This window comes from Mesoplodon bidens (assembly GCF_964165515.1).
Source record: "Mesoplodon bidens genome assembly, chromosome: 15".
NCBI classification, from domain to species: Eukaryota; Metazoa; Chordata; class Mammalia; order Artiodactyla; family Ziphiidae; genus Mesoplodon; species Mesoplodon bidens.
In genome coordinates this window covers 35,665,645-35,689,704 of record NC_138171.1, presented here as the reverse complement: position 1 = coordinate 35,689,704, position 24,060 = coordinate 35,665,645, and the positions used below count along the sequence as shown (strand labels likewise).

The 24,060-nt window shown below is 56.0% G+C and overlaps 3 protein-coding genes and 1 long non-coding RNA gene across 5 annotated transcripts; 3 read left to right on the top strand and 1 right to left on the bottom strand.

Annotated features, from left to right (window-relative positions):
- Positions 1 to 211: 211 nt before the first annotated feature.
- Positions 212 to 3,289, top strand: NAT16 (N-acetyltransferase 16 (putative); the record flags this gene model as incomplete). The annotated part of the gene is given in 3 exon segments (XM_081256302.1): positions 212 to 595; positions 1,233 to 1,370; positions 1,373 to 3,289. Coding segments are annotated over 3 exon segments (900 nt in total), but the record flags the coding sequence as incomplete, so codon positions are not given.
- Positions 3,290 to 8,430: 5,141 nt separating this feature from the next.
- On the top strand, positions 8,431 to 11,494 carry VGF (VGF nerve growth factor inducible). 2 transcript variants are annotated; one of them, XM_081256714.1, is made up of 2 exons: positions 8,431 to 8,613; positions 9,120 to 11,494. In XM_081256714.1, exon 2 carries the CDS (start codon positions 9,140 to 9,142, stop codon positions 10,991 to 10,993), a length of 1,854 nt encoding a protein of 617 aa, XP_081112840.1. In that variant the 5' UTR covers positions 8,431 to 8,613; positions 9,120 to 9,139; the 3' UTR covers positions 10,994 to 11,494. The 2 variants fall into 2 exon arrangements, with proteins under 2 accessions (XP_081112840.1, XP_081112841.1); XM_081256715.1 differs by lacking the exon at positions 8,431 to 8,613 and adding an exon at positions 8,944 to 8,990.
- A 983-nt stretch (positions 11,495 to 12,477) lies between these two features.
- Positions 12,478 to 18,463, bottom strand: AP1S1 (adaptor related protein complex 1 subunit sigma 1). Its single transcript, XM_081255396.1, has 5 exons — positions 18,362 to 18,463; positions 16,346 to 16,524; positions 15,594 to 15,702; positions 14,480 to 14,617; positions 12,478 to 13,253 (listed from the first exon to the last, which is right to left on the bottom strand). Exons 1-5 carry the CDS (start codon positions 18,362 to 18,364, stop codon positions 13,206 to 13,208), a joined length of 477 nt encoding a protein of 158 aa, XP_081111522.1. The 5' UTR covers positions 18,365 to 18,463; the 3' UTR covers positions 12,478 to 13,205.
- An 82-nt stretch (positions 18,464 to 18,545) lies between these two features.
- Positions 18,546 to 22,855, top strand: LOC308628883. Its single transcript, XR_014017592.1, has 3 exons — positions 18,546 to 18,618; positions 22,576 to 22,712; positions 22,804 to 22,855. It is a non-coding gene; the product is annotated as an uncharacterized lncRNA (long non-coding RNA).
- Positions 22,856 to 24,060: the final 1,205 nt, after the last annotated feature.

The following is a 24,060-nucleotide window of genomic DNA, read 5'->3' as shown; positions in this document are numbered from 1 at the left end:
ACTCTAGCACCAAGAGGGCCTGAATGCAGGAGCAGCTAAGAGATGGGCTCCGGGGCGGAGCTAAGAGGAAGCTGGGAGTAGTAGGCTCCTGGGAGTGGAGCCAAAGAAAGGGGGCGTGGCGAATGGGCAAGGACCTGAGGCTCAGGGGTCTGGAGCATCTCAAGAGGTGGAAGAGACGCCCGCGAATGATCTTTCCGCAGGCTCTTGAATCCAAGACCCAAGTGCTGAGGAGAGCTCCCTGGGCAGGCCCCGGGTCTGGCCCAGCGCCCGGGGTGGTGACGACGGAGTGCTCAGCGTGTGGGAAGAGGCGAGCCCTTTGAACGGAGAGCCCTGGCAGGGGCGGGGGCCCCCTAACGGCCTCGGTCCGCAGATCGCCCTGGGGTCGGTGCACATGATCGACGCCAGGGAGACGGCTCTGGTGGAGGGGCTGCGCGCGGCGCCCTGGGAGTGCGGCAAGGGCGTGGCTAGGATGCTGCAGCGCTTCTGCTCGCAGCTGGTCAAGCGAAGGCACCCGGGGATCAAGGTGGCACGACTCACCCGGGACGACCAGCAGGGGTCCCGGGAACTGAAGAAATACCACCTAATCACCAAGCAGGTGAGAAGGACAAGGGAGCTCGGATGGGCGGCCCTGTCCCCGAGGGGCCTCCGGGCGTTGTCACCCTACATGCAGCCAGTCACCGGCTTTCCTTCGCTGCCGGCTCTGCCGAGTGGGGGCGCCCATGAGCCCTGCCCTGGGACTCCCAGTCCTTACCCAGGCCCTTTTGCCCAAGGAAAGTCAAACAGCTCCCAACTTCCAGTCTTTAAATCCTCCATCCTTACTCCACGAGGCTGGAGCCCAGGCGTCCGGACTTAGTGTCCCTGCCTCCCCTACATCGATCCCGCCTCTCTTCAGGGACCCAAACATCCTAATCTGAGCCTTTGTCCTTCCCCTCCGTCTCCCCCATCCTACTGACTGATCAGCTTCCCTCGCTTCCACTCTTGGGGTCCACATCCCCACGACCCTGACTACTCCACATTGATCTCCACTCTCCTTGGGGACCCAGGTTTACGGAGGCCTTGCCCCTGGTTCCTGCATGCTCTCACATACCCCACTCCACCCGGCCCCGCACGGTCGGCCCTCGAGGGGCCCAGGTGGGAGCCCGTGGGTGTGAATGTGGGAGTGACGATGCCAAGAGGCGCCGGGCTCGCAGCCCTCCCGCCGCCCGCCCCGCGCTCACTCGTGCCCCCCGCAGGGCATCCTTTCGGTCCAGTTCAACGTGTCGGCCCTGCTGGAGGGGCTGGGCGCGCGGCTGGCGGCTCTGCGGGCCTCCGGCACCTTCTCGCCGCTGCCCACGGAGGCCGTGTCGGAGGCTGGCGGCGACGTGGCACGCCTCTCCTGCTGTCGCCCTCTGTGCAGCACGACGTGCTTCCGGGCGGGACCATCATCCAGGACTGGCAGCCCTACCGGCCGAGCGAGAGTAACTTGAGCCTGCTGGCGGCCAAGGGCCTGGAGTGGCGCGTGGACAGCCGCGCGCGCCCGCGCGTGCTCACGCTGTGCACGCGCCCCTTCCCCATCCCACCTGGCGGCAACGGCACGTGGCGCTACCTCAACATCTACACCTTCGGCAGCGACGGCGCGCAGGTTCAGAGCCAGCTTCTGTGGCATCTGCAGCGCCAGGCCCCGCGTCTCGTCGACCTCAACGTCATGTGTCAGCTCTTCCTGGCGCCCCAGCTGTGGTTACAGCTGGCTGATTTCTGCCAGGCTGGTTGATTTCTGCCAGGCTGGCTGATTTCTGTCAGGCTGGCTTGGGGCTCGAGCTGGTCAAGGGTTATACCGAACAATACCTGCTGGAGGCCGACATCTAAGGCCTCTCCAGTCGGAGGGGAGAGAAGATGCTCTTTAGACCCACCTCCTTCCTCGGATCCCCCAAAAGCCCCGCCCCTGCTGTTTTCAAGCTCCGCCCCCTCCCCCCGCCCTCGGTCATCGGCTCTGCTGCCTACACTTACCAGCTGTCCATCCTTCCCTTTCCTTTTCCCCTTACATCTCTGTCTGCCATCTTGACTCTAGCGCCCCCAAACGCAGTTGCCCACACCCAGATCTGAACCGCCGGGTTTGGGGGAGCCACTCGCGCTTCTGTTGTCCACCCATTCCCTTTCCCTGCCAAAGAATGGGTCCCTTCACAGCTTCAGAGCCTTTCTCTGTCCGTGCCCCAGCCTGGGAGTGTACTCTGCGCTTTGTGACTTCTCCCTTCTGCCCTGTCGTGGATGGAAGCTGGCAGAAGTGTGTGCAACGCCCAATACCCTGCCAGGAGCACAGTTGCCCAATACGTATTACTTTTCTTCCTCCCGATCTTTCTCAGGGCCCCAGAGCTTGCCCTCTGCTCCTCTCCTCACCGTCCTCTCAGTCTCCTGTGCCTGGACGTCTCTTAGTTTTCCGTTGTCCATTTGTCTGCCCCTCCATTCCCCTTCCCCATGATCTCTTCATCACCCGCCCTGTGTGTAATATGGAGAAGGACCTGTAAAGGAAATAGATTTATAATGCCCCACCCCCATTTGGCCCCTGCTTACGCTCTGGTGATACACTTTTCTGAGGCTGCCTCCTCTGACTGGGTTTTCCTCCAACTTTGCACAGTGGTGCTATTTTGCAGGCTCCCTTCCCTATGCCCCCAACCAGGGGCCCAAAGCAGGCCCGTGAACCAGAGTGTTCTGGGTGGAGAGCCTGGTGTAGTGGAGGGCAGGTCCCTCAGCCTGGTGCGAGGCTGTCTCCTGCTTCCACGCGGGCTGCCTTCTACTGTGACTGGAACCCCCTCCTCCAGATATTTCTGGAACCCCTCCCATCCTCTTGCTCCTTTATGCTTTTTGTGGACTTTGACAGTCTTCTATTTAAATGCAAGTAGTAACAGCTGCATTTGCACCGCGATGTCTCCTACACGGGATCCTCACATCTCCCGCAGAGGGAGGACAGAGAGGCTCAGAAAGACTCAAGTGCCTTCCAAGTGGCTCACAATAGCTGGGAGCCTGGCAGAGACTAGGAACCAGGTGTCCCCAGCCCAGAGCATACCTCAAACCTCACTGTATCTGGAACTTCTTGTTGGACAATGGACAGCAAGCACAGGGTTCGCTGGGGATGGAATCAAAGACATGGACGGAGGAGGGCGCCAAGAGGTGGAAGAAGGTGGACAAAGAAGACAGCCGCTGCTCCCCTCTTTCCCCCCATTCCGGCTGTGCTGCTGTGCCTTGCTCGGCTGCCTCCTGCACCTGACCAAGCTGCCCTCCTCCCTGTCACTTCAACCATGGCTGTATTGCAATAAAACGGGCCCTTGGCCCATCGTCTGTGTCTGTTTCACTTCTTCTCGGTGGGGAGGGATGAGCTGCATTGTCCTCTCCCCCTTCCCCAGCAGCCTGTATCAGAGAGGATCTCTAAGCCCTGTGGCACTGGGGCTAATGACTTCCTGGAGGGGAGCTGGGGAGGGCTGCTGGCCGTTGCGCGCCCCTACCCCCCACACCAGCCAAGCGGCAGAAAGAATTGATTGCTCAGAACCGAGGCGGGCAGCGGCGCGGCGCTTGGACTAGCCCCCGGCCTCGCTTTCCTCTGGACCTGGGAGTCTGCTGCTGCTCCAAATTCTTGCTCTCTCGCAAGTTCCCCTTGGCATCCAGAACCAGCCTGCCTCATTCCCACGATCCAGGCGTCTAACTCCCAGCTCTCGGCTCTCTCGCGGCCAGCGCCCTTGCTTTCTCCCCATTCCTGGGTGGGCACCGCACGGAGGGGGAAGAGGTGGAGGGAGCCTGGGCGCCGCCCCGCGGGAGCCGAGCTCCGAAGCGGCGGAGACTGCGATCCCGAAAAGTACCACGCGGGGGCGCCAGGACGTGTGCGGACGCGGGCAAGGCAGCGCAAGGTGGTTTCCGTCCGTGTGAGTGTGTCCATGGGCGTCTTTGTGTGTCTGTGTTTCTGTACATGTGTGTACGAATCAGGGGGTGTCTGGGTGGGATATATTCGGGGCTACGGGCCTGGAGTACCCCAGAATCAGGTACTCCAAGTGGCTCCTTGACGAGGAGGCGCTTGATAGGTTTCTATGTACGTGTGGACGGGGAAGCAGGGGACTGTGTGTATCGTCGCATGTGCAAGGCATAGCCTGTGAGTCTTGGATTTTTGAAGTTACATTCCTTTAGCGCTTTTATGCCCTCCCACCATCCTGTGTAAAAGGAATCGAGGGCTCTCAACCTGAACCTCCATTACACTTGTCACATCTTCAGCATGTGCCTGGACAGGTGACTCTGCTGGACTAGGTGTGACATTGTGTTTGTGTAAGTGGATGTGTCTCAGGATATCAGTATAACTCTGAATGATAGTGTTGTGTGTGTGTTTGTGTAACAGGTGGATGCTGGAGGAGGCTGGTCCAGGATTATGGAAATACGAAATTTCCTTTCTCCTGTTAGCTTGTGGATACCACCTTCATGGTGTGTGTGTGTGTGTGTGTGTGTGTGTGTGTGTGTTCCTTTCTCAGTCTTTCCAGTGGCTGTCTCTGTGTCTCTCCTCATCTCTGTCTCTTTCCCTCTTTCTCTTTTCCTTTCTTGGTGACTCATCTCTGCGGTTTAGCCCTCCCCCATCTTGCTGGGTCTCCCCTCCCCCACCCAGGAGAGGGTGGGGGTATGAAGGAATGGGACCCTGGGACTAAAAATCAGGGTGAGCACCCCTTTATTACTCATCATTCCCAGGCCCACCAGTGGCCCGTAGCCCTCTCCCAGTCCCCTTCCCAGGACTCCCCACTCTCCTGAACTGGGGTGGGCAGGGGATAGGCAATGATGTGTTCTCATGGGGCCATTTCCACGGGGTTCTTCAGCACCTTCTTTCAATTCAAGGTGGAGACCCCTGCCTTTCTCATAAAGTGCCCCTCCCTGCCTGTTCCCCCCATAGCTGACGCATTGAAAGGCTGCAGAGGTGAGTCACCGGTTGGGGGGAAGGGAGGAAGAGAGGGGAGGTGAGCTGCGGGGACCCCCAAGCCCCTGCCCTCTTTTTCTTTCCCAAACCTTCTCAGGGAAAAGACCCAGTGCTCTGACCACCCCCCCCCCACCTTGGTTTTCCAAATCTTCAGCTTGGATCACTACTTGGTTGGACCCCATCTTCTCTTACTACCCTCCTGGAGAGTATGAGAGATTCAGAAACCAAGATAAAGAGACGGATTTATACAAACATCTCAGAGCAAACACCAGGCATCCCCTCCTGGTCCCCATCTCAGCTTTGCCTTTCCCAGCTCTCTCTCATTCCTTTTTCTTTCCTGCCATCTCCCTCCTCTCCCAAACCCCAGGAACCTGTCCCCAGTCCAGCTCTTTTCCAGAAGCCCCTAGAGGCAGCCAGGTGTGAAGAACACAGCACATTTCTGAGAGGTGGGTTGCGTGTGAATGAGCTGACCCAGGCAGGGAACTGGGATAGAGAGAGGCAGAAACAGACCCAGAGATTCAGAGTCCATGCAGACAATCCAGATTGTGGAATCACCAAACCTATTGCCCTGGCTTCCATCTCACTGCCCCCTCCCCCATGTCATAATGGCTGAGACTCTTGGGATGTCGATTTCTGAGACGCTCCCCTGGACTTCTGGGCGGAGTGGAGGAGGAAAGCGTTGGGGAAGAATGCAGGAATGAGGGAACACTAAAAAACGCGGGGCAAGACTTGAACTTGGGGGCTGCAGATGAGTGGCTAGGATACTGAGGCTTTTCTGCACAGAAATCTAGAAGTGAAGGTAAGTGGGGAGGGGCATGAAAGATCAAAAGCACATAGCAGTCCACATAACCTGTAACATATATCAACTGACATGGAAGGATCCAGATAAATGCACAAAGACACACGGGTACACACATGTTATTGACACACCAAGCCAGGCACAATTTTCAGACACCAGCAGATACCCAGACTGGATGCACTCAAACTCCCAACCGCACAGGTATACAGGCACTCAGAGGGATCAGGACCCACACACACTCACACTTACAGAGACACCTGGAAACAGGCAAAAACACAGCTCCACAGATTGGAAGAGAAAATTACATATTTAAATTGGAACACTACCATGCCCATCCACTCTCTAGCTGATTAAATACACAATTGGTTCCCCCATTTTCCTTTTATTTTTCTTTCCCCCATGTTTCATTAATCTCTGGACACACACAAACGCAATGCTCACGTATGTACATGCATGTGCACATATACAAGCCCACAGGAACACAAACAATCTCTCTAGATGCCCATCTCCCTCATCTCATACTTGGTCTCTTAGCCCCATCAGCCTCTCAGGCTGCCCCGCCACCTCGCCTCCCTCCCTCCCTCTTTCCTTCTCTCTTGGATGGCTTCCCCTCCCCCCACCAGATGTCTGAGCCATCTCCCTCTGATTCATCCTCCTCAGGAAGGTAACGTGACCCCCCCCATTCCACTGCTCTCGGTAACCAGGCAGGGAAGATATAGGGGAGTGGAATGAGGAGGAAGAGGAATGAGGGGAACCCATAGGGGCAGAGGGATGTCCTAGTTTGGGGAGGGAGATGAGGCACAGTCTCAGGTCTGTTGCCCCCTCCTCTCCTTCTTTGGCATCTTCACTGTCACCCTGGTTCTCTTTTTTTTTTTTTTTCTTTAGCCTGATGCTTTACCTGTTCCAGATGCCTGCCTGCCTTCCTCCCTCTCCTGCCCCCATCTCTCCTCTCTTTCCTCTCTCTCTACTTCTCCCCACCTCTTTCCCCGCAGAGCTGATGGGGTTTCTTCTGGGAAAGTGGAGCCACTGATGGAACCGAGAAGCCACTGCTGGCTATAGAGGGAAAGCACGTGAGCGTGTGTTTGTGTGTGTGTTTGTGTGTATGTGTGTGTGTGTGTGTGTGAGAGAGAGAGAGAGAGAGTTTGAGAGAGAGAGAGGAGAGGATGAGGGTCAGTGCTAGGAAGAGATGAGGAAGGGGTTGAGGACTGACTCTGAAAGAGTCTCTGAGCTCCTGACATTCAGCTCTGATCCCGGTTTCCTGAGTCTTAGGGCGCGAGTGCCCTGTGTGTGCCCACAGGCACCCGTGTCTGCAGTCCTTGTGTGTCTGGCATGTGTCATTCCACTCCCCCCTTTCCCTGCCCACGCCCCCGCACAGCTCTCTGCCTGCACCGCAGCCCCCCTCCAGCCTCCCTCCCTCCCGTTCATTTGTGCAGTGGCTGCTCCCCTTGCCTCCCTCCCCTCTCCCCTGCCCCCCTCCTCATTTCCGTCCTCCCCCACCCCCGCCCACGGCTGGTCTCCCTTCACTGGACCCGGCTCGCTGATGGATTCTCTTTGCGCAATCTGTGCGTCATCGCCCCCCATCCCCCCGGAACCTCTAACTGTCCAAGCCCCCAATCCCAACCCCTCTGGCAGGAGATGCGGACGAGGGGTCTGGTGGCAGAGAGGGGCGATCTCTGACGTTGCACTCCCACCCTCCACCCCCCCCATCGCGTTTAAATCTTCCCTTTAAGCAATGGAGAGAGATGGAGTTGAGTCACCCCCCACCTGCGCACCCCCCTCCCCACCTGGTCTGCTCTCGTCCTCCAAACGTCCTTTGGGGGGTAGCAGCGAGAGGGGAAGAAGCAGGAGGGTGGTGGGGAGAGGTGGTCTGAAAAGGGGCCAACAGAGTCAGCTGGACAGAAGGACAGACACACATTTTTTCTCGAGACACGCACAGACCATGAACAGACACGACACAGAGGCACACACATCCTCAGTCTTTTCCCTATCTCTTCCAACTCGGATCCTTTCCGACAGGATCACCCAAGCCTCAAGATCCACCCATGTGCCCCGGCCCAGGGCCCGCATCCCGCACCGCAGATCCGCGGACAGCGCCCGCAGGCGCGCAGAACCATCCCTCCTCTCTCAGGTTCACGCCGTCCTTGGGCGTGTTCCCCACGCACCGTGCAGTCGGGGAATGGGGAGTCTGGCCCCCTCCTCAGTTTTGGAATCCTTATCTTCCCCCTTCCCAGTGTGGACCTCCCATGGGGCCCAGTCAGACGCTGGGAGAGCCCCCACCCTATTCCGCTCGTCGGGCTCCCGCCGCTCCAAGTTGCTCTGTAACCCACCCTCCCGCCTTGCAGCGTCTCTGAATCCACCCTTCCATTCATTCTGCCATTCATTCATTCATCCTTTTCTCCTCGTCCCTCCTTCATTCATTCATAGCCCCCCTGCCCCGCCCGCCTCAGCATTTCATTCATTCATTCCTTCACTCATTCATTTCCCTGGTGCCAGGATAGCGCACACCCCCTCCAACCGAGGCCTGTAGCGCGCAGGCGCAGGCCGGGAGAGGCACACATCCTCCAATCGCTGGGCGGCCTCCCGCCTCTAGGCGCCCGCCCGCTTCCCCATGAATGAACATTGACGTCAATGGGGCGGGGCGATTCCCACGTGACCCCGCGCGCTCCTCTTTATAAGGCGGTAGCGGCGCGGGCGCTGTCCAGCGTGCTGAAGCCTGAGCGAGCGAGTCTCCCGGAGCCGCGCGGACCCAGCTGAGCCCAGCCCACTGGACGCCAGACCTCGACCATCGCTCGTATCCTAGCCACCGCTCGGAGCCGAGGCGGACGAGTCCCGATCTTCCCCTGTCCCCACCCCGCCCCGACCCTCCTCTCCACCTCCCGCGTCGTTGCACCAGCTGGTAAATACTCTGCTGTCCGTCCCTCAAACCCTCAGCAGCCGTGGGCGTGAGGGAGGGTTCTCTCTCCCCTAGTTGGGAGTGTTGAAAACACAGCGGGGAGCCCCCGGGAAGGGTCCCTGGTAAATGGGGGAGTCGCCGCTCTTCTTTTGCTGCTGAAGTCGCCCACGCACCATCCGGGAAGTCCTGTGGGGAGGGAGCAGAGGTTTTTTTCCCCCGTATCCTTGCTGCTTAGTACGTGGGCGCTGCCAGTGAGCTGGCTCAGGGAAGGGGGCGAGGAGGCACCGGGGGAGCAAGGGTTGCAGGCGTTTTCCCATTTACACGACTCCAGAGATCGGCACAACATCTTCCTCCTTTGCTCCTAAACGTCCCTTTTCAGGGTAAGGTTAGAGGGATAAGGGAAGCCCCGGCTTTCCTGATTAAAGGTGGGGGAAGGGAATATAAAATCAGAGAGCGGAAAATTCTTACAGAAACCCTCTCTTTCTTTGGTCACTTCTATTTTTTCACAGTCTCCGGCAGCCCTTCGGTCATGAAATCGCTCAGGTTGCCGGCTCCTGTCCTCCTCTGCTTCCTTCTACTGACCAAGGGGTTGGGAGCAGCGCCCCCGGGGCACCCTGAGGCTCAGCCACCTCCCCCCAGCTCTGAGCTTTATAAAGAGCCGGTAGCTGGGGATGCAGTGCTCGGGCCGAAGGATGTTAGCGCCCCAGAGGTCCGAGCCGCTAGGAATTCAGAGCCGCAGGACGAGGGAGAGCTTTTCCAGGGCGTGGATCCCCGGGCGCTGGCCGCGGTGCTGCTGCAGGCACTCGACCGCCCGGCCTCGCCCCCAGCGCCTGGCGGCTCCCAGCAGCGGCCAGAGGAAGAAGCAGCAGAAGCTCTGCTGACCGAGACCGTGCGCAGCCAGACCCACAGTCTCCCAGCGCCAGAGACCCAGGCGCCCGCGGCCCCGCCTCGCCCTCAGACTCAGGAGAATGGTCCCGAGGCGGCCGACCCCTCCGAGGAGCTCGAGGCGCTGGCTTCCCTGCTTCAGGAACTGCGAGATTTCAGTCCGAGCAGTGCCAAGCGCCAGCAAGAGACGGCGGCAGCAGAGACGGAAACCCGCACGCACACGCTGACCCGAGTCAACCTGGAGAGCCCCGGGCCGGAGCGCGTGTGGCGGGCTTCCTGGGGAGAGTTCCAGGCGCGCGTCCCGGAGCGCGCGGCCCTGCCGCCGCCTGCTCCCCCGCAATTCCAGGCGCGTATGCCCGAGAGCGGTCCCCTTCCCGAAGCCCACCAGTTCGGGGAAGGAGTGTCCTCCCCCAAAACACACCTAGGTGAGGCACTGGCACCCTTGTCCAAGGCGTACCACGGCCTGGGCGCTCCCTTTACCAAGGCGCGCCGGCCGGAGACCTCACTCCTGGGCGGCTCTGAGGCGGGAGAGCGCCTTCTACAGCAAGGGCTGGCGCAGGTGGAAGCCGGGCGGCGGCAGGCGGAGGCCACACGGCAGGCCGCGGCCCAGGAAGAGCGGCTGGCCGACCTCGCCTCCGACCTGCTGCTCCAGTATTTGCTGCAGGGCGGGGCTCGGCAGCGCGGCCTTGGGGGTCGGGGGCTGCAGCAGGAGGAGGAGCGAGAGACCGAGAGGGGGCAGGAGGCGGCGGAGCAGGAGAGACGCGGCGGGGAGGAGAGGGCGGGGGAAGAGGATGAGGAGGCGGCGGAGGCGGAGGCGGAGGCGGAGGAGGCGGAGAGGGCGCGACAGAACGCGCTACTGTTCGCCGAGGAGGAGGACGGGGAAGCCGGAGCCGAAGACAAGCGCTCCCAGGAGGAGACGCCCGGCCACCGACGAAAGGAGGCCGAGGGGGCAGAGGAGGGCGGGGAGGAGGAGGACGACGACGAAGAGATGGACCCGCAGACAATCGATAGTCTCATTGAGCTGTCCACCAAACTCCACCTGCCAGCGGACGACGTGGTCAGCATCATCGAGGAGGTGGAAGAGAAGCGGAAGCGGAAGAAGAACGCCCCTCCCGAGCCTGTGCCGCCCCCCCGGGCCGCCCCCGTCCCCACTCACGCCCGCTCCCCGCAGCCCCAGCCCCTGTCCCCCGCCCCGGCTCGGGACGAGCTGCCCGACTGGAACGAGGTGCTCCCGCCCTGGGATCGGGAGGAGGACGAGGTGTTTCCGCCGGGGCCCTACCACCCTTTTCCCAACTACATCCGGCCGCGAACACTGCAGCCACCCGCTGCCTCGCGCCGCCGCCACTACCACCACGCCCTGCCGCCTTCGAGCCACTATCCCGACAGGGAGGCTCAGGCGCGGCGCGCTCAGGAGCAGGCGGAGGCAGAGGAGCGCCGGCTGCAGGAGCAGGAGGAGCTGGAGAATTACATCGAACACGTGCTGCTCAGGCGCCCGTGACCGGCCCCAGCCCCGGCCCGCCCCCGCGCGCCGCCGCGCGCGCCGCCACCCCCCTCCGTGTCGCTCCTTTCCCCTCTCAGTGTTTGCATGCGCCCGGCCCCGCCCTCGGCCACCGCCCAGTCCCGCCCCGGCCCACCCCTCCGCCCGCGGGCCGCCCCGCCCCCGGGCTACGCCGGGACCTGTCAGACCTCTTCGTGCGCCGGAAGCCCGAAATCCCAAACTCACTCACGGATGTCTCGGGGCCAGCACAGGCGGGCGGGTAGTTTGTGCGAGTTCCCTGCCCCCGCGGGGCCCCGTCCCCACCTAGTCCCTCTCGGGATGTCCCGGTCTGAAACCGGAAAAAGGATTTCCAGTTAACTGTGTGAAGAAGTGTCCGTCTCCCGCCCTTTGGGCCTCCCAAGAGCCTCTCCACCCTCTCCGGATCGCTGTGAATTTATCCCTTCTTTCCCTACTCTGTTGTAAATACCCCTCACGGAGGAAATAGTTTTGCTAAGAAATAAAAGTGACTATTTTATTAGGACTTTGTTCTCGGTTATTCACCCGTCCCCTTGGGCCTGCGTGGTCCTACCCAAGGGGCGGTGAGGGAAGCGCCATCCACAACACCCATCTCCTCCTGCTCAAAAGCGAAGGTTGAGTGATAGAACCTCTTTCAACCGTATTCGGCGCGGGGGGGGGGGCGTAGAATAGGCTCACATCCTTTAGGAAACCCTAAATTCCACTTCCAGCTTGGGGGTTAAAGTCACAGGTCCCCAGGCCCTGGCAGAGAGATGCAGAGCGGATAAGGTGCTGCAGCTCTGCGCCACCTAGTAAATTCTTCTTTGCACGATCCCAGGGCCACCTAGGCAGTTCTGGTGGCTCCCACCACCCCTACTCTACCTTACCCACCCACCTCCCTTAACTGCTCCCTAAATTCCCTGGTCCTATGTACCTCACAAGATATATGGGGAGAAGGGGTTGGCGGCCACGGAAACATCCTGCTTTTAACTGCTTCTCAAGCCTTTTCTAAGCATAGAGGATGGGATATATCCTTGAACTCTTGAGTCTCCTCCCCAAATGAAACTAAACCAGGTGAATGACCACAAAGAAACCTCAAAGGAGTGAAACCACATCCCCAGGAGTTGCTCCTCCCTGTCTGAAGGCAGCTCAGGGAGCTGGAGGCACCTTGGTCAGTGGTCACTGAGGTCAGAGAGACACTGAGCTCACAAGTCTGTTCGGGGTGGGGGGGAGGGCGGTGCCAGGTAAAATACAGGACACTCAGTCAAATTTGCATTTCAGATAAACAATGAATACATTTGCACAGGACACACTTATCCTAAAAACATTATTCATTATCATAACAAATTGAACTGGGTATCTTCCTTTTTTTTTTTTTGGCCTTAAATCTGGCAGCCCTAGTTCCAAGGATGAGTGGAACAGGGCAGTGTTGCTTTCCCGTCCTGACTGATCGCAGCAGCCCTCCTTCACAGAGCCTAAGCCAGGCAAAGTCCAGAAATGCTTTTCCTTTTATTTTGGAGGAAAAGAAAAAAGAAATCAGACACTTTCCCCACCCCACCCACTTAGCTCCTGCCTCACCGGGAACTCGGGAGTGAAGGAGGGACAGGGCCCAGTCTTCTGTAAAGCCTACCCTTCCCCCAGCCCTCCCTTCCCTCAAAGTAGCAAGGTTAGAAAAAAATTAACTATGTTGCTCCTCCCCTGGAACTGAGCGGAGGCCCCACTGCAGCCAAGAAGGAAGGGGAGGAGACAGATGAGGGAAAAGGACTTCCCTCTGGAGACACGGAGGTGCCCCTCCCAGGCAGAGAAGCTGCCCTGGCTGGCTGCGGGGAGGGCTGGAGGTAGGTTATGGGGCAGGGAGAAGAGAAGAGCCCTGAAAACCTTTTCCCTTTAACCTGACATATTTATATATTTACAGTTATAAGGGTGCGGGGGAGTTTGGGGTGACATTAGTTCTTCAAAGGCAGGGGATGAAAGCCAAATAGCACCCCCGACTTGGTCACATTTTCCTGCCTCCTAGGTCCTAAAACCTTCAGTGGGAAAGCGGAAACAGGAGGTAGGGGGTGGAGGGAGGGAATGTTTGAGGGTCCTGAGCCCACAGCTCACTGCAAAAGAAGGTGAGGCAGCAGACGAGGGGCAGCTGGGTCCCACCAAGAAAAGGGCCACCGATGCCCTGCCTCTCCGCCAGCTCCCCACATCTCCACGCGGCCCCGGGCGGAGGCTAGGCCAGACCCATCTCCTCCAGCACACTGCGCGGCGACTCATCCTCCTAAGGCAGAGACAGACAGAGGGTGATGTGGAGACACCAGGAGAGGCAGACGGGGTGAGGGAGTGGAGGGTGGGCAAGACAGCAATCGTAAGGACAGACAGAGCGGGGGAAGCACAGAGAGACACGGGGAGGGAAGAGAGAAGCCAACGTGAGCCCAAGGCTGGAACAGCTGGGGACCCTTCAGGGGAGCTCTCCAGTCTCCCAGGAGTGCCTCCCAGGTGCACCCCCCAGAGCCAACCATGGCAAGGAGTGGGGTCCAGGTTGAGTCCACCACCACCCAGAGAACCCAAAGCCAGGAGTTTGGCAAGCAGGGGGCTCGGCCTTAGTATCCGAAGGGGAGGGAGTAAAACTGGGACTGGGGGCTGGGCAACTGGCTTTCCCAGGGCTGGGGGTGGCAGATGGTTGGGTGCGGGGAGGGAGTAAGAAGTTGGCATCAGGTCCCCGAGGAAAGGTGGACCAGACTGCAGAGAGATGAGTCATTAGGGTCTGAGCAGAGCACTAGCAACAGGGTGGGTGTGTGAATGCCAGGGCACGTGTGTGTGTGTGTGTGTGTGTGTGATGGAGCTGGACCAGTGAGGTGGCAAGTTGGATTCTGCCCTTTCTCCTTCTGCAGGGATGAGCCCCCCCGCCCCCCATCTCTCCCCCTCCTCAGAGCCAGCTCAGGCCGGCTTGCTCATCATTGCAGGTTCCGGTGACTCATCTCCCTGCACCAAGGCTCAGCAGTGGCACAGCAGAGAGGGGGCAGGCAGTAATGGCGTGAGGGCGGGGTTGCCGGATAGAAGGGAGAATCAACAACCAGGCGCCCTCAACCCCAACCCCCAAATCCCCATAGCAAAATTTTGCTCCTGAGAAGCAGAGGCTTTGAATATGTGTGTGTTTAAAAAAAAGAAAGAATGACCTATCATGTGCCCCTTCTCCAATTCTCTGAGCAACCCTAAATGCCAAGAGAAGCGGGGGACAAAGGCGATTTGGCTGGGATGAGATACCCTGGGTCTTGGGAGAAGGAGGGGGGAACTGGCACAGGCGGCCGTCTGCCACCCCCACTACCTCCCACCCCGAGCAGTTAGGGCTTGAGGGCCAGCTGGCCAACCAGGCGCCTTGGGGGCCAGACGCCACAGGGAGGGTGGGAACAGGCAGCTGGGGCCCGCAGGCAAGGTGTCCAGGGCAGGGAGGGCGCCCTTGGCCTTGGTCCTCTTCCTCCTCCCCCTCACTGTCCCGGCCCGAACCTCCTGCAGTAGGTCCGCCTGCTCGATAGCCTTCAGCACACTCTTCTTGGAGGTGTCCTGGACGTCGCCCCCCATCAAAAACTCATCCAAGATGAAGTAGGCCTTCTCAAAGTTGAAGATGATGTCCAGCTCACAAACCTGGGAGGAGGCGGGGAGGCAGAGCTGAGCGTCAAGGTGCATCTCGACCCCACTTTTTTCTCATCACGGTTCCATGGCCTTCGTGACCACTCCTCCCCACCTTGGGTTCTTGCCCCAGGTCTATGTCCTCCCAACCCCTAGGCCTTAGTCCTTGGTTCAGCTTTTCCTTCTCCTTCTCTTGCCTCTTTCTCTGTGATCATGAAATATTAGTTGCTCTAGTCTACTCTTGACCTTCACTCCTGTTGCCTTCCCCCCACATCTGTGACACAGCTCCTACCAGAGGCTGGGCTAGCTTCCCTCCCTAGGCACTGTGACAGGGCAGGGAAGGAGATTCTGGATCATGAGGTAAATGACTTCAGTTCCAAGCAGCACTGTGAAACTAACCAGCTAACTCTACATGTCATTTAATTTCTCTGAGTCTCAGTTTTCTCATCTGAAAATGGAGACACCAACACCTACACACAGGACGGAATGAGGAGCAAACAGGCGAACCTGAAAGCACTGTGTAAATTATTATGTGGAATACAAATTATGGAGTTATTACTATTCCCCACCTAATATCTGAGCTCACTGCCAGTGCCCAGACTATAGCCCAGATCAGTTAATTCAGAATCTCCGGGGGTGAGACATAGGCATCGCTATTTTTAAAAAACTCTCCAGAAGATTCCAAAGCAAAGTCAAGGTCAGGAACCACTGATAAAAATCTGAACATGGCCTCTGTCCTTGTGTGAGAAGTTTGAGCTGAGCTCTAGATGGATTGACTAAGTGGCAGATTCTGGTCCCCACCCTCCTCCCCCCGAGCTGATTAAGGGGCATGGCTAATAGGCTTAAGGCTTAAAGAGGAAGATTAACTACTGTTCTCACTGTTCCAACTTCCCCTCTCTTGAGTCTTCCAGGGCAGAGATCAGAAGGATCCCAGAGTTTGGTAAAAAGAGGGGATTGCTGCGTATGGAAATGGGTAGATGGGGAGACTTACGCTGCCGAAGTATTTGTCCAGGAGCTCCACATACCGGTGGATCAGCTCCAGCGTGATCAGCTCATTATCTTGGCCCTCGATGGCACAGCAGAAGTAGAGGCTGGCATATCTGAGGACAGGGGCACAGGAGGGATGGCTGGGACGGCTGCTGGGGCTGCTTTGGGACCCAGGCATCTTGTGCCCAAACCTCTCATTTCCCCCCATTCCCAGTCTGTGCCCCTACTGGACACAGGCGGGGTGGCCCCAGGGTACGCAAACAGTAACTCACTCTGCCTCTAAGTGCCTCTCACAGACGCAAGCTCTTTCCCTCTGGACCTCTGACCTGTTCAGTTTGACTCAGCAAACACCTGAGCCACGAATTCACCTGCTCAGAGGAGGAACTGGAAAGGGTTGGTGCACATATGTGTGTGTGTGTGTGTGTGTGTGTGTGTATGTGTTAGGAAAGTGGTGCAGGATCTATGACTGTTGAATGAGGCTGCCAGGGACGTGTGCAATAGACAAGATGGGGCCTTCGGGGCAGAGGTAGGTGCATGAAGTAGGTGTCAGGCTTGAGCAAAGCCAAAAGGGAACAAGAATTTCTTCAAGGTGAATTTGGAAAGTAAAGGCAGCTGGAGTTCATCGCTGCCCTCCAGACGTCCTTAGCTCTAAGCTCTTCCTGACCTAAGGGACTGCCTATTTCTTGGCCAGGTGAACCCATCCCAGACCCCAATCAAGCAGGATCCAGGCAGGTCTGAAAGGAGGTGGGGAGTCACCTCTTATAGACAACTTTGAGGTCCCTCCACTCCAGGAAGCTGCACATCTTGGGCTTGCGAGCCAGAACGACCTGCATGAGCTCACGAACCATCTTCTTTCGCTCCTTGTCTGAGGTGGCCAGGTACCATTTTTGTAGCCGCAGCTTCCCCTGCCGGCTGAACAGCAGCATAAATCGCATCTGGGGGTGGGGGGGAGTCAGAGCCAAGGGTCAGAGATTTGCCTCTCTGAGCTGGTTTCCTCCAGAAATACACAGCCCCAAACTCATCCCATCTAACTCTTCTCTACTCATGGCTCCTACTTTCTTCAAAACATCAGCCCTTGCTGTAACTCTGGCTATTCCCACCAGCAGGTGCCTTTCCTTGTAGGGGGTGTCAGAGCTTCTGAGTCTGTCATTTGGGTTCAAATCCTGGCTCTAGTAGTTGAGTAATTTGCCTTGGGCAATTACTTTATGTCTCTGGGCTTCAGTTTCTTGGTGTGCAAGATGGAAATAATGAAAGTACCTACTTTCCCGAGTTGTTAAGTGGGATTGAAGGAGTTGATACGTGAAACAGTGCCTGGCACGTACGAGGCACTATAACACATTAGGTATCATTATTATTATTTCCTGACCTCCTGTTTCCTAATCCTGTTTTCCAAAGGTGGGTGAAATGCTATCACGGTGACAAACAGCCCACAGCTGATGTCAGAGACGTCTGCTTTCTTTCCTGCTCTTTCTATCCACCACCGCGCTGAAATCAGGTATTTTGTTCTCAAGAAGCTACCTCAATCCTCCACCCCATCCTAGCCATACACCCTTGCTGATGTCCCCAACACACTGCCCTCCAGTGCCAGTTCTGTGCCCAGGGGTATCCTTCACGTTAGCACATGGTATTGGGAGCCCCGGATTCCACCCTCTGCTCTCCTCGGCCCTCCAGGCATTTGGCCAGCCATATTCCTCTTTTCCTCCTTTTAGGGTGCCTCCTGCTGAATGCCCACACCTCCCCAGATACCAGGTGACCAATTTCCCTTTCAGTCCCTCAGTTTGGACACAGCCATTCAGGGTGGCTCGCCTAGGGAATGTTTGTGGAACAAGCGCAGGGGGGTGGACTGGGGCGTGCAGAGCCCTCACTACCCCGTGCAACCACAGCTTCCCAGTTCGGGGGGTGGGCGGGTCCGGGCCACATCCTGGAGTCATCTCCCTCTCCCTGGAGCTCTTCTCTCCGTGTACATTACCAGGGCCGGAGTCCTGGGTGTGCGGAACAGCACTAGTTTAGACGGCTAAGGATCAGAATTCGAGAGAACTGGGTTTTTTTGGTGGCGGGGAAGGGGAAGCGCTGCTAGTGCGGCGGGTGGTCAACAGAGGGGCGCAAGGGATCCGTGTGCGGCTACGATGCGGGGTGGGCCGGGAGCAGGAAGACGGAAGGCCCGAGTTCCGGAAAGAGAATGGGGTGGGGGCCGGAGAGCCAAGAGCACCGGAACCGGGAAGCCAAAGCCTGGGTCCCCGAGAGCAAAACCTCGAGCCCACATGGCTTCCCCACCTCACCCCCGCCTCTAGGTGAGGCAGGACGTCCACTCCTCGGACCCGGAAACTATCCCCTCGCACACACCGCCCCTCCCGCCGGCCGCCGCTGCTCTGGGCTGCACGTGGACAGAGGGTCTCGGTGACTTGCGACCCCCGCTGTCTCCCTCCGCCAACAGGCCCCGGAGCCCCCATTCCTCGGGCGACTTCCCTGCGGCAGTGGTTGGAACCCCTTGGATCGCGACCCGCGCGCTCCCCCTGGCCCCGGACGGTCCCACCGCCCCCTAGTCACCTCCCTCTCTCCCCACAAATGCGCCCCCTCTCCGCGCCTTCTCCCTAAAGCCATTTCCAGCTGGTTTTCCTTCCGAGGCCGGCTAGCCCACCCGCCCAGGTAAGTGAGGGCCTCTGAGGACCGGAGGGAGAAAGAGCGGCTCACACCGAGGGCGGCCCCAAGGACCCCTGCAGGTGCAGCCCACGCCCCTCGGTTCCCCCTCCCCTCCCTCTTTGCACAGCCTACCATCCTGCAGCCTCCGGCTTTGCGCGTCCCTCTTCGGCCACCGTAGGCGCCAGCTCCACTCCCTTTCTTATCCTTTCGCCTCCTTCCCTCCCTCTCGCTTGAAGCCCCGCCCTGTCCGCCGCGGTTCAGAGAGCCAAGGCTTTGAGTACTGCGCAGGCGCCAACGCTGCGGAGCGCGCGGGCGGGGCTGGAGGTGGAGAAGCGGAAGCCATGGCAACCAGGTCCTTGACTTCAGCTTTGAGTAGCCCTGTCGTCATGGTAACAAGGCTGTCTGGTGGGCTGGTTGGAGGATGGGGGAGGAGGACAATGAGGTCCTCGCGCTTTGGAACCTTGGGGGAGAAAGGCGGGTAAAGGGGTGAGAGGTGGATGAGATGACCGCTGGAGTTTGTGAGGAAGTAGGGTGGTTTAATGGAAGGGGCGTGGGCGATTGAGAGGGAGCAAGGTGGGAATTGTCTGTAGGGAAGGAGGAATGACGAGGAAGGCAAAGACAAAGGGTGGTGCTGGGGCAGGCATGAGAGAAGTATGGAGCTCAGAATAGATATCTACTGGGAACCTGCTAAATGCAACAACACTCAAAGTAAGAGAAAGGTGTAGGTAATGAGGCAGACAAGAAATAAAAAGAGAAAAGGAGGGGCTGATAGAAAAGTGATGTAAGGAAGAGGAGGAGAAGCATGATTAAGGCAAAAGAGGAAGAAATAAAGAGAATCTTAAAAAGTTGGCATGGGTCAAAGCTAAAAAGGGACAGTCGTAACCCAGACACAAGTGTAAAGATGAGAAGGATGTAAATTGTAATACAAGCTTTTTGACTGAGGATGTGCATGTGTGAGTGTGTATATTTGTGTGTGTGTGTCCACGTAGTAAAGGAGTTTGCATATAAATGGATAAGAGAAAAATCTTAAATTTTGTCATGCCGAAAACTTAATGGCATATTTCTAGGTAATTGTTGGTAACTAATGATGCTATTGTTTTTGAGTAGCACTTGAAGCAAATGTTGGTAAGGCTCTCCCTGCCTCCGCTTTGCATTCTTTTCTTCTTACTCTTTGTTATGGAGGTCATATGCTTTAGTTGCAAGGGGGTGGGCCTAATCACCTGGGATGCAATCTAGTCTCTGATCTCTACTTGATGTATAGTCTCAGATGGGTCCTTTAACCCTCCGTTTACTCATTTAAAAAATGAAGATAGCAGGGCTTCTCTGGTGGCGCAGTGGTTGACAGTCCGCCTGCCGATGCAGGGGACACGGGTTCGTGCCCCGGTCCGGGAGGATCCCACATGCCGCGGAGAGGCTGGACCCGTGAGCCATGGCCGCTGAGCCTGCACGTCCGGAGCCTGTGCTCCGCAACAGGAGAGGCCACAACAGTGAGAGGCCCGCGTACCGCAAAAAAAAAAAAAAAAAAAGAAGAAGTAATGAGCAGTGAGGTAAAGATGTAAAGCAGAGATCTAGGCAACAGCCCGAGGAAGTGTGGAAGATCTAGAGATGTAACCTCCTACACGCCTTGGAAAGATGACACTTTCTAGAATTCCTTGTCTCAACGTGCCATGCCTAGCTGCAGAGAAGATAAGATCCATGAGAGAATTGTGAGAAATAGGGGTTTTGCTCACATAGAATCATAGACTCAAGTGGTTTAAACTAACTAGAAGATGACAGACCACATTTATCTCTTCATGGTTAGTGAATGATACACGTAGAGAATCTATGAGTTAGTGGGTCCAATAAGCTTTTGTCTGCAGATGAGTTCGGATTTGATGCAGTGGGCAGTTGGGAGTCATTATAGTTGTCTGAGCTGCTGAATAACTTGGTGAAAACAGCTTTGAAAAAGTTAATCTTATAGTAATATGGGGGATGATTTGAAGGGACAAATGGAAGGCTGGAAGATCACCTAGGAGGCAGTTTTGGGAATCTAGGCACAAAAATGAAATGGAGAGGGACAAATTGGAGAGATACCTGTAATGGGCCAATCACCTGAATTTAGAACTCATCTAAGTAGAGAAGGAAGAAGAATCAAAGATGAGTCTGGAGAATTAGTGGTGCCATTTGTATAAATGGAAAAATAGAAGAGGTGAGATTCTCCTTCATTAGTGTGGATGGTGTCTTTATTGTTATCCTGCGAACCCCATGCTGACACCTCCCCAAGCCTTCCCTCTTCCCTCATCTGCGTGGAGCGGTGGTTCCTGCGGTGGGTGGAAGGGTGATCCACATGGCCTCCAAAGCCTTTCATTTCTGAGTCTATGATCTGTGTTTCTCTCTCTTGTGATGATGCTCCCTGCCACCTTTTTTTTAAATTTATTTTTTATTTATTTATTTTTGACTGCATTGGGTCTTCGTTGCTGCGCGCGGGCCCTCTCTAGCGCAGCGAGCCGGCGCTACCCCTCGCGGCGGTGGGAGGGCTTCTCATTTGGTGGCCTCTCCTGTTGTCAAGCACGGGCTCCAGCAGCCGCAGCACAGTAGTTGTGGCTCGCGGGTTCCAGAATGCAGGCTCAGCAGCTGTGGCGCACAGGCCCAGCTGCTCCGTGGCATGTGGGATCCGCCCGGACCAGGGCTTGAACCTGTGTCCCCTGCGTCGGCGGGCGGATTCCCAACCACTGCGCCACCCGGGAAGCCCCCGCCACCATTTTTGGTGTATTCTTTAAGTACTCATTGTTCCCTGATGATGTCATTTGCACTCATCGATGGGTTTTGTTTTTGTTTTTGTTTTTTGCGGTACGCGGGCCTCTCACTGTTGTGCCCTCTCCCGTTGAGGAGCACAGGCTCCGGACGTGCAGGCTCAGCGGCCATGGCTCATGGGCCCAGCCGCTCCGCGGCATGTGGGATCTTCCCGGACCGGGGCACGAACCCGTGTCCCCTGCATCGGCAGGTGGACTCTCAACCACTGCGCCACCAGGGAAGCCCTGGGGTGTTTTTTTTTAACTAAGCAGTTGGGACCTTATCGTATGCTATTCCTAAGGGTCCTGAATACTTTCTGTGGTAGATGTTTGCCATTCTTTTTCACTTCCCTGGCTCTAAACCCCCTTCCTAGGGTTTCGGAATCCCCACCTTACAAGTCTAGGGGGAGATAGAGCAACCTCCCAGTGTAGCATTCGAATTTCCCAGATATTCCCTTTGGCAGCCCTCTTTGTGCCCACAGCATGGGCACGTCTGCTGGACTCGGCCAATCTTTACTCTCACCTGGACTTTGGTCCAGGAGGGAATGAGGGGGGATGGAGTGATGAGGATAGGTAAGACTCTGGCAGAGGGTCAGAGGACAAAACCTAGGGCGCAGGTGGAGTGTCGCCAATGGCAGTGTCCCATACCAGTAAGAGGTAGGGTGGGGGTACCTGGTGATTTGTGATTTGGGGCTCTGTCTCTAGTGTGAGACCTCCTGCTAGTTCTCTGGCCCTCCTGGCAATTCCCTGAGCTCCCCAGTTTCCTTTTCTGCTTCATTTAGCCAGAGTTGGTTTCAGTTCCTGGTAACAAAGGACTCTGACTGGTAAACTAGGTAATCATGCCACACTGTCTGTTGATGGCACATGTGAGTTGTAAGCTCTTCTTGGGAAAGTGTCTTACTCATGTTTTATTTCTTTACAGCACCTAGCACAGTGCTTGTTGATTGGCTTCAATTATGATTGGTATACATGGTTACCTAATCGAGATATTTAAATCTTACATCTCACCCCAAATATGCTAAATTCTAATTTTCTATATAATAGTACATATTTAATATCTATTATTCCTGCTAGAGGATAAACTGCCTTCTTTTGCTGTTTCTCCTGTGCCTAGCACAGTGCCCGGCACACAGCAGGTACACAAGAGTTGTTGAAGAAAGGTACACTGGATCCTCCACTTGAAAATTTCATTGTCATCTCAAACTTCACTTGCCCAAAATGAGTAACTTCCTTCCACCTTCCCCTGAAACCATACCATTTCTTGGTTTCCCACTGTGGTCAGCTTCGCCACCTTTTCCTAAGTTTGCAGATTATCAGCCTGGGACATGAAGGATCACAAAAAGCATGGCTTATTCAAGGGACATAGATCAGACCTGCCTGATAGACTAGGAGAGAGTATGGAAAAAGGGGAGACTGGCTGGGTTATCAGGGGAGGGAGGCAGCAATCTGAAAACCAACTTGATGACTTGGGACTTCATTCTCAGGCATGTCCCTGGAACCTGCCTTGCTATTATTTTTCCTTTGTGATTTTGTTCATCTTGTTTTCTGGAATGCCCTGCCATTCCCTCCCCACAGACCCAAATCCATCTTATTCATCCTTTAAGTTTGAACAAAGCAGCCATTCCTGATGACCCTTTACACTCCAGTGATAATTTCTAGAATGTTTCTTTCAACCATTTTTGCAGTGATTCCCATAACATTTCAGCTTTTTGGTGAGTATTCTCCGTAGATGCTGGCAGACCTCATTTAACTGCGCTTTGCTTTATGGTGCTTCACAGATACTGAGTATTTTACAAATTGCAGGTTTGTACTGCAGCAGCCCTGCACTGAGCAAGTCTACTGGCGCCATTTTTCCAACAGCATTTGTTCACTTCATGCCTCTGTGTCACATTTTGGTAATTCTTGCAATATTTCAAACTTTTTCGTTATTATTACCTTTGTTATGGTGACCTGTGATCGGTGATCTTTGTGACTACTGTGGTAACTGCAGATGTGGTAGAAATGGCAAGAGAACTAGAATTGGAAGTGGAGCCTGAAGATGTGACTGAACTGCTGCAATCTCGCAATAAAACTTTCACGGTGAGGAGTTGTTTCTTCTGGATGAGCAAAGAAAGTGGTTTCTTGAGATGGGATCTACTCCTGGTGAAGATGCTGTGAAGACTGTTGAAATGACAAGAAAGGAATGAGAGTATTACATAAACTTAGTTGATAAAGCAGCAGCAGGATTTGAGGGAATTGACTCCGATTTTGAAAGAAGTTCTACTCTGGGTAAAATGCTATCAAACAGCATTGCAGGCTACAGAGAAATTGCTTGTGAAAGGAAGAGTCAATCAATGCAGTCAGTCACTGTTGCCTTATTTTAAGAAATTGACACAGCCATCCCAACCTTCAGCAACCATGACCCTGATCAGTCAGAAGCCATCCACATCAAGACAGGACCCTCCACCAGCAAAAAATTACAATTACGGGCTCAGATGATGGTTAACATTTTTTAGCAGTAAATTATTTATAAATTAAGTGTATCTCCGAGGTATGCCTGTACTTGAGAGTAAGAAACATCAATCACTTACATTATTGTTGTTTTTTTGGCCTGCGCTGAGCACCATGAGGGATCTTAGTTCCCTGGCCAGAGATGGAACCCGCACTCTCTGCAGAGTCTTAATAACCACTGGACCGCCAGGGAAGTCCCTCACTTACTCTGTTTTAAAAGTGCTTCACCTCCCCCAGTATACAGTTACACGTTTAAAGAAAAACTTGTTAAATTGGAGTTCAGACTTGGCAAGATTTTGGTTGAAGCCATAGCTGCTCTGCTTCAGAAGCTTTCCACTGGCGCCAAAGCGACCTCTGGTGGCCAGGGGAGAAAAGGCTACCTTCAGGATGCTGGTGTTCAAGCTGGTAAGGCACAGGTGTGCACACAGGATGCCCGGGTGACGGGCACGTGAGGGCAGCACCTTTGCTCCTGACTGCGTCTGAGCCCTCCTCTGTGTTCAGGGAGACCTGTGTTCACAAATGCCACAGAGAGGGTGGTACAGTGTAGAGGCCAGGAGCACAGGCATGGCT

Excerpts from the sequence above, each read along its gene's own strand:
- AP1S1 (XM_081255396.1), bottom strand. Across the intron at positions 15,703-16,345 it reads CTCAAAGTTGTCTATAAGAG|ATATGCCAGCCTCTACTTCT; the intron begins GTGACTCCCCAC and ends CCCTGTCCTCAG. Across the intron at positions 13,254-14,479 it reads AGGCGGACCTACTGCAGGAG|GAGGATGAGTCGCCGCGCAG; the intron begins GTTCGGGCCGGG and ends TCTCTGCCTTAG.
- VGF (XM_081256714.1), top strand. The coding sequence starts at position 9,140 with ATGAAATCGCTCAGGTTGCCGGCTCCTGTCCTCCTCTGCTTCCTTCTA.